General features: G+C 41.7%; 1 protein-coding gene across 1 annotated transcript in view; it reads right to left on the bottom strand.

Moving 5' to 3' along the window:
* Positions 1-17,906, bottom strand: part of FIG4 (FIG4 phosphoinositide 5-phosphatase) — a 102,319-nt gene that overhangs the window by 25,904 nt on the left and 58,509 nt on the right. Inside the window, exons 18-22 of the mRNA XM_045844078.1 lie at positions 17,415-17,562; positions 14,145-14,228; positions 12,135-12,330; positions 10,384-10,466; positions 6,194-6,280 (exon numbers count right to left, since the gene is read on the bottom strand). Of these exons, the coding sequence (XP_045700034.1) occupies positions 6,194-6,280; positions 10,384-10,466; positions 12,135-12,330; positions 14,145-14,228; positions 17,415-17,562 (598 nt within the window). The remainder of the gene's footprint in view (positions 1-6,193; positions 6,281-10,383; positions 10,467-12,134; positions 12,331-14,144; positions 14,229-17,414; positions 17,563-17,906) is intronic.

Genomic DNA, 17,906 nt, shown 5'->3' with positions numbered 1-17,906 from the left:
ACATTTATTATTCTTTACATGCCAGAAACCTTGCAGGACAGCCCTTCCTGAAAGTTTCAACAAATCCACCATTCCATTAAACTTATCTTGTTTAACAGTATGCAGATGCTTTTGTAGATGATATTCAGACAAAGAAGCATCCACTTTATCTAATGGCTTGTTCATTCTGACTTTCAGCTGTACCTTCCTGCTTACGTCCTTTCCTTGCATGATCATCCCAGCTCTCAATCAGGTCTAAGTAACAAGAATGTGTTTTCTAGGGCCTACGTTTATTTTACCTACAATGAATATACCACAGAAACCTCTCTCGTCTCTTCCTGTCCCCTTTTCTTCCTGACTTATCTCTTCTCCTCTTCTAATTACTTCCCATAGGAATTACTCACACATATGTTCATTCAATCAATGAGCATTTATTCAGTGCCTAGAGGCCAGGAGTGGAGCTGAGTTTTTAATTCATGTGGCTCCAGAAGAGGTGCATTCATACTGCAGCAGGAGATAGTCAGGGGCGAGGAAACTCCCGCAGAGCCTCAGGGCTAAGATAAAGGACATCCATACAGGACAGAGACCCTGCTCTAAGACCAGTGGTTCCCGTTTTCTGGAAAAGTGCTAAATCATGGTGAATCATGACTGCATATGCACAGAAGATGCTACGTGACCCCTGCTTCATTATAATAGCATTATAATAAATTAGCATTGTGGGACCCCTCTCCCACAATCAAGGAAAATCATTGGAGACTACATGAACAGTAGCTTAAAAGTAATATAACTACTTGTACATGCACAATACAAGCCCACCAAAACTATCCAGGAAATAGATACACTGTAAGAATAGAATCCCTCTGGCCACTGAGGGTCAATCTCTGCTGAGAGCTGACCTGCTCCCATGTTCTGTGGAGTGTACTATTGCTAAATAAATCTGCACTCTCTCTTTCTGCTATAAACTCTGTGTGTCTGGTTCAATTCACTGTTTGCAATCACCAAGAACACGGCTACCTATGCCCACCTGTGACACCTGTGACTGTTACCCATAGTAAGGAAGGCACTTTGCATGGCAAATTGGTACACACATATTTATTTGCGTGTACTGATGAAGCTACATTTATGCATAGAAGCAAATTTTCATGAACTAAGACTTAACCATACTATACGCCATGCACTGACACTTTTTATTGGACTCAGTTCAGTTTTATTGCATTTCCCTGTGTGGAGGCCTACTAAATTAATTTCCTGACTTCACTAAGGAGTCAAGAATTACAGCCTGAAAAGCACTGTCCTGGAATACATGAAGGAAACTTGTGCTTTGGAGAGGTTACTGTATTTTAAAATTATACCCTGGAAGGAATAGAGAGAGGATGGTGAGGAAGAAAGGACAGAAAAAATAAAAGAAATGGGCTGGGGGCAGGGGAAGAGGTGAGACAGAACAAGCTAATTTAGAAACAGAAAAGGTGTACAGGAGCCCTGGCTGGTGCGGCTCAGTGATTTGAGTGCCAGTCTGCAGACTGAAAGGTTGCTGGTTCGATTCCCAGGGCACATGCCTGGGTTGCAGGCCAGGTCCCCAGTTGCAGGCATGCGAGAGGGAACAGACTGATGTACCTCTTGCATAACATGTTCCCTCTCTTTCTCACCCCCCTCTCTATAAATAAACAAATAAACAAACAAATAAATAAATAAATATATTTTTAAAAGATATACAGGAAAAGCCAGAGAAGGCTAAAGAAAAAGAGAGAAAAGGCCAGAATGAAAAAAAGCAAGAAAGACTGTGGAGGTGATTTCTGGGGGAGAAGAGGTCACAGCCTCCTTGGGCTGCCGAGATGTTTCCTATCATCATCTGCCTGCCTGCGGAGGGAATTAGCTGATTAATCATTGATCCTGGCCTCCCAACTGCTCTAATCCTTCAGCCTTTAAAAACTGTGCCCCCCAGTGTTTGGGAAAGATAACAAGAGTTCCCCACTACAGCTGAAATCATTCGGCCTGCAGCACAGAGACCAGAGCATCCTCTGCAAGGACCAGATGAAGTCCGTGGGGTGGGGGGACTCCCACCACGACTCCTGCAGAGGTAGCACACGACTGCCAACGCTGCCATGAAAAGGAAAAAAAGTAGAGCTCATCATAGCCATTGTGTCGCATTCTTCTCTTTAGTGTAAAAAGTTGTGCTAATTCTGACTGTGCAAGAGCACCCTCTGACTTGTGGAACACTGCCCTGACAGAAGCTCGTACCCAGGGGCGTTCATTCTAAAGTCAATAAAGGCTTCTTACAGGATGCACTTCAGGAACAAATTCACCCTCATGGTCCTAAAATACACTTATTTACCTTATATTACATTTCAGCTCATCCTGAACTGGAGAAATCCTAAACTGGACACTATTTATCCAAACTCTATGTGTTAAATTTTGTACCATGTCTTAGAGGTAATTTCTAAACGACTGAGACATCTTCCTGGAATAGGTGAGCCACAGAATAGCAGGCACTAATAATATATGTGCTCATGTTCTTTTTAACCTTCACTGATTGGCATTTGTTGCTTAGTTTAAAACTGCCAGAGAACTGGTGGGAGTGTAAAATGAGAACAGGTTGGCCCCACCTGCCTTCGCACAGCACCCTGCATTTGCTCACGGGTGCAGGAGGAAGCAGGATAGAGAAAGGAAAAAAAGCTAAAACCTTGGTGTGCTCATTTTTTTCTTTTATCAGAAGGCAGTAGAGGAAGAACAACAACAAAAAGAAACAGGAGGGTGTGGGGAGGGCTTATGAGCAGAAAACAGCACAGGGGAAGAACTAGGAAATGTTCAGCATTGTAGGGGGGACCCACTGGGAGGATGGCTAAAAACCAGGGAGACGCTGGGTAAGGGGGGCTTCTGAGGATGTTTGGGGGGCCTCATACAGACTCTGACAGCAATGGAAGGGATTGGGGTGAGGTGAGATTCAGTCCATTTCAGTAAGTATTTGCTGAGTCCTCAGTTTCAAGTGCTATTCTAGGGGCACCAGGGGACACGAAGAGGGGCTGCCCTCTAAGAACTTATGACCTATAACCTAGAAGGGGAGCGATAACCCTGAACAGCAGCGATGCCGCCCACGGGGAAACAGCGTCTGCGCCATTTCATGAGTCGAGCAGGGTGTGCCTGCCCAGGACGCACGTCCTCATTCGGGACAACAGACTGCGTCCTGGGAAAAGAATGGGGTATATTACCTTAAAATGTTTTTTTTTTTTAATTCAAGATCAACAGAGAAGAAATATTATGTCTGCACAGAGATCATGTCAAAGAATCAAAGGGAAGAATGTTCACGCTAATGATAAAGAATTTCTGCCAGTGTGGTTATGAAAGCAGGGGTCGCGCTGGGCAGTTACAGCTTAGTGATGGCAACCCAGCCTGTGCGGTTTGGATGCGGACAGCTGTCTGACCTCGGGCAAGTTCCATACTTCTCTACGCTCCAGTTTCCCATCAGCGGAAGGAAGGTGACAGTGAGATGCGCTCCACAGGGTCCCTGTGGGAGTGGAGTGAATGCAGGCTAAGGGATGCGGAACAGTGTCTGTGCCACACTGAGTGCTCAGTAAATGCTGGCTGAGGTTCCTTGTCCCTGGTCACAGCGAGTGATTGCTCAAACAAAACGCAGCTCTATGTGGGCCGACAGCGCGGACCTCGGCAGGTCTGGGTTTAACACCCACCTCTAGAAAATGTCCTGCAAGGCCCTGGGCAGAAGTGTCCAGCTCCCCCATCCAGGTGTCTGCACCTCTGGGGTTGTACTTAAGACATATTTAGAAAAGAAACATTGGTTGCCTCATGATTGCAAGAAAACTTGGTCACATTATGAATTATCCAGAGATGAGTAGATACATATGGATATGAACTTAAAATAAACTTACTACCACTTTAAAATCTACTAGAACCTAAAATATAACTAGATGAGAATTTCAATAATCTCACATAAATCAAAACCTTCTCGGTTTTGTCAGAGCTTTTAAAAATGTAAAACGGCATTGTGGGTATTTTAAGAACCCAGTTACAGGGTTTCCATTTTTAAGTGCACACCAATGTACAAACACAGACACACACAAAAACACCACCACTCTTGGGCAGTTGCCATGACAACACAATGCAGAGCCTACCAGGCTCTTTGTTATCCTGCTGAAGATGTTGTGCAAAAAACCATTCATGTTAGATTCTTCACTAATTAATTGGAAAGGTTAAAAAAATCTAGATCCACGTGATTTTCATATGTGTTAGAACTCAGAAATGCAAGTACTAAATATTTTAAGAGAAGAATTTAAAAGTAATAACCGCAAGATCCATTGTGGGTCAAAGTAGTCCCAATGTTGAAGAAAATAGGAAAACGTTTTTCTTTTGTTTTGTATGCAATATTAATTTTGTCATCTTCTCCTAAGTTGTGCCATATTATTTTAATGGAATAATCAATTTGTGTAATATAATTTGGTTAACAGAGTCTCTTATTTTACTAACACATTCAAATACTCTCCTTCTTTGGACACATAATATTTCAATTCATTTGGGAACCCATACTTCCACATGCTAATTAGACATAAGAAAGAAAAACTGCGTCTAAATTAATGAGTTTGTATGTTTTTAAAAAAGGGAAGACAAAGAAGAAACAGTGGCAGGGAGAGACGAAGGGACAAAGGGCCATTTTGAAGGCCGTGGTACAGCGCTGTCTCGGCCTCCCTCCCTCCGTGACCGGCCTCTCCGCCTCCCTCGGAGTTCCTCTCCGTCTCAGCTGTGAGACCAGACCCCACGACACAGCTGCCGCTCTTCTCTCATCCAACCCCCTTTCCAGAGGTGGTCTCCTCCTTACCCAGCGGCTTTAATCATCACCCAAGTGCATTTACGTTCCCAGAAGGCTCTCTTCTGAATTCCAAACCAGTTGACTCAACTGCTTCCTAAACTGGCCACTTCGATGTTCCTTCAAAGGCAAACTGGATCCCCCGTAGTGCTCCTTACCTTGTAAGTGGCAGCTTTGAATGGTCCTAACACAGGGACACACAATTCCTATCTGCTACATGAATAAATGAATCAATGAATGAATCGATGAAACCTGTTACATAAACCAAAACACCTAAGGGTTATCCTTGATACGGCCCTCTTCCTCTTCCTCCAAGATGAGTCACTATCCAAGTCCTGCCCGTTTCACCTCCTGAATATTCCCCAAATCCATCCCATTTCCAAACTTCTCCCAGCCACTACCCTCTAAGGCACCAGTCTTCCCCTGGTTTACTACAACAGCCTCTTAGCCATCAGTCAGGAGCACGCAGATGTAGTGCACAGTGAGGTTAGGCAATCAGTGTCCATCGAATAGCTGACTGACTGATGAAGTCGGTCAAGAGAGGGAAGAGAGCCTTGACTAAATGTCAGCTCTATGCCAGGCACTGATCTAAACACCTGCTACATAGCACCTCCTTTAATCTCCACACTGACCCACTGTCTACAAGAAACTCAACTGAGCGCATATGCATCCAAGAGCCTCTCCTGGTCACAAGCTTTGCTTTGTTTGGTCCCAATGAGCAGAGAATCACAACGAATATGAAGAAAATGATGATGATGGCGATGATCACATTTACTGAGAACTTTGTCCAGACACTGTTCTAAGCACTTTGCATTACTTCACTTAAGCCTACTGCCCTCCTACAAAGCAGGTGTGATTATTGGCCCATTTTGCAGATGAGGAAACGGGGCTACACAAGGCTTAAGTTAACTTGCTCACGGTAAAAACAAACAAAACAAAACAAGAAGTGGTAGAGCTGTGATTCAGGATACGACACCGGTACTGTGTAAGAATTTACGAAATACCTGCTTAACTTACAGCAAGTTACAAGAACTGGTGAGGACCCACAGTCAGAAGAGCCCAGCCCATTCCTGCACTCAAGGGTCTTACGTTGAACTTGAAGAGCCTGTCTGCAGGGTCAGAGCTGTCTTGTCATCCCACCTCTACCTGGTGGAGAGAAGCCTCCTTCGACTCCAATCCCACCTCCGAGGGGTGCACTGTCAGCACAGTCAGGGCTGCCAATCTCGTCCCCACCCCCACAGCTACGCAGTCTTCCTTGGATAAGGTACCCGGAGGGGATGCCTTAGTGCTTATACTAATGTGGTGACAAGAGAACATTTTACTTACAAAGTTTTTTTTTAAAAAGCACGAGGAATGGTGTGACCCCAAGTGTTTTTCATAAAGGTCTAGCCCGGTACTCACAGTTTTATAACTCCATCTGGGCACCTGGGACAGACCTGCTGGCTGCTCTTGTCTGGTCTGTGTTGACTCTGACCCAGCTGAACGAATCTACAGATCACAACAGATACACGTGAGCTGCAGAGGAAACCGCTTGCAATAAATTCAGCAGATCACACAAAATGGAATGAGTTATCAAATAACAACGGCACTATATTTTGCCATGTATAATGTGCTCCTGTGTATACTGCATGCCCACATTTTTGGCCTAAACTTTCAGGAAATATATCTTTCATTTTCATTTTTTAATTCAATTTTCTATTTATTTATACTCAGAAACAAAACTGATTATCATATTCTAGGGTATTATTTTGCAAATGGATATCATTATTGCTTTTTAGAGTTATACTTTTAATGTATAAGCATAAGTAAAAGAGTCAAAAACATTCACATAGATATGAAATTAGTACTACCCATGTATAATGCACATCCTCATTTTCTCCTCAAAAATTTGGGCAAAGAGTGTGCATAAACACAGCAAAATATACCACGCTATGTACCACAAGACTTTACTTATAAATGGTTGCCTAATTTTAGAGTGGGTTGGTGAGAAGGAGGAGGGATTTAGCTTAAAATGTAAGTCAGAACCATAGCTATAAGAATGACATGAAATGTGTTCTTATTGCATTTCTGTTTATTTAAACACAATTTAAAAAACTGAACCAAAATGTTCCTGAGGCCAAACAGATGATCTTTCAGGGCCTCACACACCTATAGGTGACTTCCGCAGGAAATGTGGGGAAACGCTAAGGGAGATGTTTGCAGTGAGACAAAGGGCAAGGCAGGGCCGGATCGGACAAGGGACCCATCTCCGGTAGCAGGGATGATGCTGAGAACCTAAGACATGGACTCAGTTTCCTTAGGATCACAAGAATCCCCAAGTATAGTCCAGTTACTCCAAAGGGTATTTTCAACCTCAAGGGGCTGAGGAGACCACCTACTGAGCACCATTGTATACCACTGCTCCTTAGAGAAAACTGGGATAACACTAAACCAGTCTTAAATCTCAGAGCCAAAGAGAATCGCCCCAGGCCATGTCAGCAGGGTAAGAGGACACCTGTGACAGGCGGAGGGCCACCAGCTTATTTCTCAGGAGCAGACCTGTCTGAAGCACAGCCGGCAGCTCTGTTCTAATGTGCCCCAAGAAAGCAGCAAGGCTGGATTAAAGGGCTGATCCCCTTTTCGCTGTTCTACTACTTAAAATAGTTTCTTTGGATGACTGTGGACTTTTTTGTAATTTATTTTTTAATTAGCTTTTTTAAAGGTCAAGCAAAGTGTTACAGAAACTGCCAATTATTAAATCGTTACGGTGCTACCAAAAACCTAAAATAAATAGCTTACTTTTATCCAATTTATCTTCACCAAGTGAACATTTTTGATGCATTTTTTAAAAGAATGTCATACAACATTTATTATTTGCACAGAACTTTAAACTTACCAAATCATTTGCACAGTCATGGTCAGAATTAAAAAAAAATAATTTGGCAGGGGGCTGAGGCTTTGAGGAAGTAAGTAAACTTCTGGGTGTGGTCAAGATAGCAAACAAAAGCTATCAGAAAACCTGAAAGCAAAGGAAGGTACACAGAACAGGACTTGGCAATTAGAACAAAACAAAAACAAAACAAATCTTCAGGAGTCTGAAGATGGTTGAGGGTCAACACAGGAAAAACAGGCAGGAGAACAGGCAGCTGGAAGACAGGCTGCAGAAGCCAGTGCTAGCTGCATTGACTCCCTCCCCACCATGCTGTGAGGCAGCCCAGGTGGCAGCTGTGACAGGCAAGGCAGGAGAGGGCACCATGTTTACACGCACAGACTTTTGTGAGTCTAGCCAACTGGGTGCAGAACAGTGATGGGAGAGGGAATTTTACAATATAGGGCAGAACTACATGGGCTCTCACCCTTCCCTTGAAGCTCTGATCTCTGGATCAGAGGAGCCACAAAGACAGCCCCAAGACCTAGCTAGGGCAAGAGGGGGTCCCAATCAGTCACCCCCAGCACAGACACCCAATGCCCAGATATGATGGAGGGAGGCTTCCTCTGCCTATAGTGATGCCCATGACAGAAGGAGAGAGGAGACACCGCAACTGCCAATAGGGGAGGTCTGACCCCAGGAAGGGGCTATTCACAGAGAGAGGAAGAGATGGCCAAGTCCCTGCTTTGCCCCTTCCCCCAAGGTCTGCATGAGAAGCAGAGGCAGCTGATATTATCAAGAGAATAAAGAGAATGGCACAGTCTAAGATCATAGATACCCAAGAAGCACAGGAGAAGTCTCCAGGATAAGTCACTGAATGGCTCTTTCTGTGCTCTCAGCCTATGAAGAGGGATAACAACATCTTCAGATGACTACAGAGTTGTCTCAAGAATAGATAAAACACTGAAGTGTTGTACCCCACAAAGGGGGACCTGTTGATCTTCATAATGACAAACACAAAATCTTATTCTGGGACATGGGTCCCTCCTCCCCTGCAGCAGTCCCTTTCCTACAGGCGCACCCTTGCACCCTTCTTAGACTGTTCCCCAGGGCTGCTGTGGCTGAACAAGCGTATCTCACTCCCCAAAGTGGGAGAGCTGGAGGTGGGCCCTCGGGGCAGTCAGAGCTAAAAAGACTCCAGGTGAAAGTCATGCCTGAAGCAACTTTCAGCTTAATTAACATGAGCCAAAATGTCAGTCCTTGACAAGTCCACTCAGGCCCTCTGCAACAAGCAGAGTCATATTACTCAGTCACTGACCCCAGATAATTCATTCTTCCAGCCCATGCTCCTTACAAAGGCGCACTTCAACTAATAAAGACGTTAGCTGCACTGTTGTGACAATGTGATGGAGAAGTAACTGCAAGTCTTTGTGTCCAGGGGGGAGGAAGGCGTGGCTGAGTCCTGAATGACCCACCTGGGTTCTGGTCAGACAGGGAGGCAGTCGCACCAGTGCTTTTGCAGTCAAGAAATACTGTACACTTTTATATTTTACACATTATATGGCAGATCTTACTAGTTCGAAGTATAAAAGGTGGCAATATCCAGTATGACGAATTCTACACATGAAATACCCTCCTTAAAAAAGAACGGATGGTCACTGCTCATTTATATTAGTATTTACATATACAAACTTATATAAATGAAGGGTTTCATTATAGAATTATCATGACTCTATAATGCAGGCCACCACACTTGTGTTTGATTGGAAATTCCTTTAGTGTCAGTTGTTTGAAAGCCAATGATGTTTGCAACCAAAATTCATTCATAGAAATATATTGTACATTCATGGAACTTTGCTTTAAGGGGAATGGTGCACACAGGTGATTTCCAATTTGACAGAATTGTCCTTAATTCTCTATTACCTTCACTTTTTAAGGGCTGTACTATAATGAGAATATGTTCTATCTTACTGTTAAAGTCTAGTTACATATGCTTTAGAATTTCCTAAGACAGCCCTTTGGATCCTGTAAATGTGAATTCTAGCATAATAACTGTTAATACAATTATATGGAAACAGTGAAAAAATAATTGTCTTCATGCATGTACAATGCATGTATTAGGCTGGGGGAGTATTTACAGTGGTCTCGTCAGTTTCTTCAGGATTTCTAGGTGAGGGATTCTTTTGTGAAGCTAGTAACTACAAGTCTGCTCAGAAAAACACACATAAACAAGAAAACTGTCCTGATTTCAGGGAACGGCTCTTGGTGGACCCTCTCCTTTCAGTTAGATCTGCCTCTCAAAGGTCTTTAACATTCACCTAACATCACGGCTCCCCTTTCCTTCTTCAGACGCCATTCCCACCAGACCAGCAGCCCAGAGCTGAAGCAACTCAAAGTTCTCAGTGGGCAGTGTCTCAGGTTTGTCTGTACCCAGTCTGGAGGATTTGTCTCTGCAGAGCTGTGTTGGTGCTCAAGTCTGCAGCTTCTATGCAGGTGGTGAAAATACATGTATGCATCATAAATTTTTATCGTGAGAGGCACCAAGAGTCTCAGGCAATAGGCCTCTTACCTCCAAATGTAAGTCAGTGTTTCTGAATTTGAACTTCTAAATGCTACTGCTGTATTCCAGATAGAATTCATTTCCTTCTGTATTGACTATTTTAATTTTTGAAAAGTTAAACTAGATGTAAGTTACTGTAACAAGACACTGGCATTTTGCCTCAACCTTTACATAGTAGTTTACCTGGAGTAAACGGAGAGATCGTCCTCTGAGAGGCCATCGAAGAGGTTAATTCCATATACTTCTTTCATGGGCTGGACCATGTTCTGCGGTTCAAAAAAAAAAAGGAACCAGGATGAATTTTTAGATATCTAGCACATTAATTATTTCCAGAAGCAAAGACAATGAACCTGTGAATTTTTCTACAAAAGAAATCACAATGTTTCTTGAATCTATTCAGTCTGTCCAGAAAGTATCCAGCCATGTAATATGAAAAAAGAGACATTTATTGAAGAAGATACAAGAAACACTGTACATAGGACAATGACACCTCAGTCCCCTTCAAAGTAGGAACCTTGGGACCTCACACAGTTCTCCCAATCACCATCAGCTGCCTCGTCATATTTCCCTGAATCTCAATGATGGTATGAAATCTCCTCCCTTTCAAAGGTGATTTTAGTTTGGGGAAAAGGCAGAAGTCACAGGGCACCAAATCTGGTCTGTAGGGGAGCTGAGTCACCTGGGTGATTTGATGCTTTGCCAAAAACTCTGCATGACATGTGATGCATGAGTGGGTGTGTTGTTGTGATGAAGCTGCCAATCAGCAGCTGCCCATAGCTGTGGTCTTCTGATCATCTGAATAGTTTCCATGGAGGAATGTTCTAGCCTAACACAAAACTTGATGCGGATCTGTTGCTCTCCTTGCTCAGTCATTTTGAATGTGATGGTCACACAGTACACATGCTCACTCAGTGGTGTGTACCACTCCCACTGACAGGTACAATGAGGTCATCCTTATTCACACATGCACATTCCAGTCCACTCTCCTTGTTATATCAATGTCACACAAACTGTTCTTTATGTTAACAATGGCTGGACTTTTTCTGGATAGACCTTATGTTCACTAAACTTCTCAGTTCATGGATTTTTTAAAATTTCATTTTATTTCTACTAAAAATAGTTTGTTTTAGGGTAAAAAACCCTGTTAAATAATTATTAGTTACTTTAGTATACTATAGGAGTTAGCAAATGCTTCTGCAAAGGGCCAGACAGTAAATATTTTAGGTTCTTTGGGTCATACCATTCCTACAGTAACTATTCAATTCTGCTGTTAAAGTACAAAGATAGCCACAGACACGAATAAACAAATAGGCATGGCTGGGTGCCAAGGAAACCTTATTTACAAAAACCGCTGCTTGGACTGGGCCAATTGGTTGTAGTTGGCCAACTCCTTGGATAATGGATTCAGTTCTTGTATCATCACATTTTACTGTCCTATTGACCTCGAATGACTTCTCACTATTTCTAGAATCAAATTCGCCCCCAAAGCTGATTTGGTTCTTTTGTTGTTTACTTCCCTTTTTCCCCTCTTTATGTTGGTAATACCAAACTGCACCGGGGCCATGCGAAGGCTGTGAGGCCCAGGTCCAAAGCCTGCATTCCAACACTGTGCTGAGCAAGGGGATAAACGAACCTGAAAGTGGATGGGCTGTCCAAAGAGAGACAGAATTCTCTTAACAATTCTACAGTAATAAGAGTTTCACTGTTATACACGGGAGCAAAACACCAATTTTATCTCAAAATGAAGCCACTTTCCTTTTGTCTGTCTATGCTAAACGGATTTATCTCTGCAGTGCCCTCGGGCACCACATACTAGCACGGTGTGAATGGGAGAAACGACCTTTCTAGCTCTCAGCCTTTTAACTGTAAGTAGGGCTTTAGAGACCATTCCCCAGAGCCTCGTGCTGGCCCCCACAAGCTGCCCCCGCAGGCACCTCGGTCACTTTGGCACTGTCCCCCGTGTCGGTCATCTTCACTGGAGTGGAGCGCTGGGAGACTGAGCCTTCGTCTTCCCGGTCGGTCCCAGAGTCGTCCTCAGAGCTGCTGGACACAGCCTCCTCACTAGGGGGTGGCGGGGCGCTGGCTGCCGTCTTCCGCTGCAGTACAGCTTCTTCTCTGTTGCTTTTGTTTCTTTGGAAAGACCAATATGAAGGTGAAGCATCTTTAAACAGAACCCTCAACACTCACTGTGCATCACTCTGCCCCACAGCCTCAGTCCTGGTGAAGCATGAGACCCTGACCATGAGAAAACGAGTTTCTGAGTTCAGGTCCTGCTGAACGGAAAACCTTAACACTTTACAATGTATAACAAGTACTGACCTACTATGAATTTAAACTGTTATAAATTTTGGAAATAAGCCAGGATTTACATGTAAACCAGTGCAGAAAAGTCTTACTGTGCCTTTCCTTAGTAACTAAAATCAATATTTTCAAAATGTATGATACAGTAAAAGACCATATGTTTTGAGATATTAGTAAAATTAGCTGTAACTTGTAAAAGCTTCAAGAAAAGGTCAAGAACCAAATCCATGTGTATTTCCTTCCCTTCTGTGTTTTTATCAATCACAGTTTCAGCTGATTATTTGTGCCAGAGTAACGAGCAACTGATGAACATGAGCTTAAAACTTACTGTGTTACTAGTAAGTAATTATATTTGCCAAACACAGCTTCTAATGGTAGGAAATAGATGGGGAGACCAAACAGAAAGAACTGACACTTACAAAAGTATTTACTTATATTTTAGTTCCAAATTTGAGAGTAGTAAAACATTTTTTTTAATTGAGAAAATATTTTATAATTTTTAGCTTTTATAAAAATGTTTAATACTTTATTCTTTGGAAAAAATTATCTGCAAGGGACTTAAAATACCATAATATTCTGAAATGTTCTAGGAAAGGAAAAATGCCATACTCTGTGACCATGGGTTAGATATGATAGAAAATAAATTAGTCTCTGACTTTTTGCAACTAAAAATTTCAAAGTTGATAGCATTTCTGTGCCATATACTAATATAGCTGATTATTTATGCATTTATCCTAGGAAATCCTTGAATTCTAAACTCCTGAGGATCCTTCCTCTTAAATTCCTTAGCATCTGGTCTAGAGCTTAACATGTCACTATTTAAAGCCACTTTGTTAAGCCATAGAAATGGTGTGTCTGAAAGAGTAACATATATCCCATCGTATGAATCACACGTGGCTAAAACCCAATTAGGACCCCACTACATGCTCCTAAATACAATTGGGACACTGTCTGCAGTCAGTCAGGGATTCTGGTTAGGGTCTAGGAGAAATCTTATTACTGGGATTATTCAAGTTAGCGGCAGAACCAACGATTTCTATGCTAGAACACAACACATTTCACTCCAGTCTCTAAGCATGAAGACGTAAACATAGTTCATCTTCTTCCCTGTACTACTGGATATTATAACTGTAACAGACCATGTTACAGTAATACACAGAAAATCTATTAATCTCTCTCTGGGCATATTTGCTTTAATGTTTCCTCAGGATGCAAATAAAAATAAATACTACAAATAAAACAAAAAATAAATACTGTGAATACAAATTTTTACCTAAGCATTTTATGTTGAGGGGAATAAAAGATACTGAGCTATTTATAGGACACAGCACATAATATCTGCTACATGTCTTTATATCTGTGATATTCCTAATTGAAAATAATAAAACTCCCCATGTTGCTGAAACTCCCATAAATTCCATTTTCCACGCTGAACCACTTCAGTGTGGTATATACCCCAGTGCCAGGTATAAACTCCCTGTACAGGTGCAGCATGTGGGCTGTGCCCCAACCTACCCACCTTAAGTTGTTGGTTTCAGGTGGAGGGTATATTGCAAGTGCTATACTATTTTACATGAAGCTTTAACATTTCACTCTCAAATAAATAAGTAAAACGTCATTCTATCCATATATGCAAATCTTACCCCAATACTGACTTTCCGGTTTCATCTGGTTTACGCACAGTGAATGGACTTGGGTCAATGCCAACAGTCTTAGGCATAAAGTCACTGAAGAAAGAGGAGAAAAACATTCCATATGAATCACTGTCCATCCAGAGAACACTGGCTTCCATTCAATTCACATTTTTGTACTATTCCTTCCTAGCCCCTGGAGCTACACACAGGTGTGGGCAAGAGTAGGCGTGTAGCTGTGAGCACACAAAACACAGCGTTGATTCTGTATGGTGAGCCAAATGTCCAGGGAGCTGAGGTGAACAGGGCCATAAAACCCCATGAACTAACGACACTAGGTAACTTCAATGTTATCAGTCTTCACTGTGAATTTTCTTCATGAGTATGAGGCCCAGTGGTTATGAATTTAAGGTTTTGTTTACCGGAACAGAGTTGACATCTGAATTACTGCTAAGACATATACCCTCTGGTTGTATATCATGATTAGTTTTCAGGTAAAATTAAACTCATAAAAACCAATGACAAAAAACTAAGCCACTCAGTTTTGTGGACAATGTTTTTATTACACTATACCACCAAGGGAGGCTGACACAGTGATCAAACAGGCAGTGGTATGAATTAAGTATCAGCATCTACCTCATCAGGCCAAGGTTAATTCATTAGAACCCTGCTGGAACATTTTAAATAGAAACTTTAATTTACCACCTACTAAGAGCTAAAGCTATGTCCTCACTATGCAATGCCTACCTATTACTGCTGAAGCCAGACCCAACTCCTCACTGGATGCCAAAAGGGCAACAGTCATTGGCAAGGATGCTGTTCCAAGTGTGAGTCAATGTTACATTTTGTTAAGATAAAGAAAGGAATACTGAATCGACACACAATGCCTCTTAAACAGTTTGGAAGTGCTGTTGGGTTGTTGTTGTTTTTTTTTGCTGTATATAATCTCATTACATTTTATTTTTAAAAGGTATTCCATAGTTTTTTTTTAATAGGCAAATATAAAAGTTTAAAATTGTTTTTTTCCTACTTACAATTTTTCCTACTTTAATTTTTATTGAATTTATTGGGGTGAATCTGCTTAACAAAATTATACAGGTTCCAGGTGCACAATTCCACAACACATCATCTGTGCACTGTAGTGTGTGTTCACCACCCTAAGTCAAATCTCCTCCCATCACCTTTTATCTCCCTTAAATCCTCCCCCACCTCCCCCCATTTGGCAACCACCACACTGTTGTCTGTGTCCATGAGTTTTTTCTTTTTACTCAACCCCTCCCTCCCAGACCCCCAACACCCTGCCAACAGCTTTCAGCTTGCTCTCTATCAATGAGTCTGCCTCTATTTTGCTTGTCTGTTCGTTTTGTTCATTAGATTCCACATGAGGGAAATCATACGGTTCTAGTCTTTCTCTGACTGGCTTCTTTCACTTAGTGTAATGTTTTCCAGGTCTATCCATGCTGTTGCTCATGATAAGATTTCCTTCTTTGTTACAGCTAAATAGTAGTTCATTGTGTGTTTCTGAAAATTTAAGTGGTTTAATTTTTCTTTCTTTCTTTTGAACCTATACAGTTGATCCTCATTATCTGTCGACTCCATATTTGAGAATTTGCTTATTCACCAAAATTTATATGTCACCCCAAATCAATACCCACAGCTTTCATGATCACCCCCAGGCACAGGCATGTGCTGAACAGCGAAGAATTAGAGGAACCCAATGCTCATTTCCCATCTGAGGCAGAACTCTGCCTTCTTGTTTTAGCTCTCATACTGTAAACACGTATCCTTTTCACAGTCTACTTAGTACCATGTTTTTCATATTTTTGTGATCTCACTAGCTAAAACGGCTCCCAAACTAGTGCTAAAGCTGTCTTGTGTTTCTAAGCATAAGGAAGTTGTGTGTTACAGAGAAAACAAGTATGTTAGAGAAGTTTCATTCAGGTGTGAGTTACAATGCCATTGGCTGTGTGCTCAATGTTAATGAACTGACAATATTAAAAAAGGTATCTTTAAACAGAAACACAGAAAACAAGATTACATATTGAATGGTTGATGACACATTGTGACAAGAGGCTTATGGAAACCTAACCCTGTAATTCTCCTAGGAGCAAAGGTTCCATATTTTCTAATTCAGTGTTTGCAGGAGCTGTATAGAACATAACTCCTGCAAATAAAGGGAATCAACTATATATATCTGTACTTACACATACATGTAACCTCAGTCATCCTTCGCTGAACTGAAAAATTCTGGATGTGACAATGACCTTACAGTTAAACTTGCTAAACTTCAATAAATTTAGTTGAAAACCAACCAAGTAAAAATTCCAAATTTTCTATCTGAAATTGAAGCAAAATGTAGAGTAATTTCTAGGAAACAAAACCATAAAATATGTTTCTACATGTACCATGTTAAGCTTAGGCATTCATATATCACATTTGAAGAAAATTTAAAATACAAAAATGTAATCTATAGTTAAACATAATAATCAACAAGTGATTTGCTTTGCCTAATTTTCTTATTGTAGTCTTATCATTTTTCTAAAAGGCTCCACCAAAGTCTATAAGAGACACACAAAAATAAACTTTGTTCAAAGGTGACAGACCAGGATGGAAAGTCTGAAAACAATGTCACATGGGTTATGAAAGAATGAAGGACATTTACTCTGAAAAAAATTAATTATACTTCCTCAAGTATCTGAAGAGCTGTCACACAGAAGAGGACCTGGGCTTGACTTGTGCCCAATAAAAACCGTAATATAATGACGGTCACCATTCATCAGTCATCCACCTGTGTTAGGCACTACATTAGCACTTGGTATTTGTGTGAATATATGTGTGGTTTCACACACACCCCCCTATCTACATGGAATGAAGGAGCCAAGAGTTAGGTAAGCTTGATAGTTTTCTTAAAGTAACACAGGTAGGCAGTGGCTGGTCTAAGGTTCATATCCCAGCCTTTCGGTACTGAAGACTATGCTTTATCCTGCTAATTACATTAACTCTCAACTCCGATGTTCAATTTTAAAAACTGAGTTTATTGCAAATGACAAACTAGGACCAATGGGAGAAAGATTCAACTTATTAAAGGGAAGAAATTAAATGCAGTTTTCTACCAATAGAGAGGACTGTTTCCTGAAGTAGCAGGCTCCCAACCACGGGAGGTATTCAGGGGCTGAGCCTGCTAGCAGGCTTGCAGAACAGACTGCCGGTAAAATAAGACATACCTGTACGAACTAGGAAAGCTACAGTTCCCAAGTCCTTACAGTAGTACTCATAACATACCGTGCCGAACTTGTCATGGCCAAGCAAAAGGTATCATCAAAACTGCTCAGTTCGTACGGTCGGAAGAACTCGTTGTGGATGTCAATCTCTTCTTCGTATCTGTGAAATTTCTTCACTGTCAACTTCTTTACATTCGCAGCACAGATAACTAAGAGAGATACTCTCTGTTACCTTTCAAGTCTTTAGATTACATCTAGCAGTCACTTCTGTAACATTGACTGTATTCACAGAGAGCGCATCAAACAAAGCTCAGCCCCTGCCTCGGTGCCTACACACCGGGGAGGCACGAGACAGGGGCGCAGAATTTATAGTGCAAGGCTGAGTGTGTGTGACAGGAGGTGGCAGGGCCTTTTGGGAGTCGGGATGAGAGCAGGGAGTTATTCTGGAAGTTAAATTACTCTTCTTTTTAAATTCTTTTTTGCTCTTAAATAAATACTCTCTGCCTTCTAGATAAAAACCATGTCGTTATTTCACTAAATTTTCCCCTCTATT

The sequence above is a fragment of the Phyllostomus hastatus genome, unplaced genomic scaffold (genome assembly GCF_019186645.2).
Source record: "Phyllostomus hastatus isolate PE091 unplaced genomic scaffold, TTU_PhHast_1.1 phas_contig_40, whole genome shotgun sequence".
In the NCBI taxonomy this organism is placed as follows: domain Eukaryota; kingdom Metazoa; phylum Chordata; class Mammalia; order Chiroptera; family Phyllostomidae; genus Phyllostomus; species Phyllostomus hastatus.
Note: the sequence above shows the minus strand (reverse complement) of the source record. Positions and strands in the feature narration are given on the sequence as shown.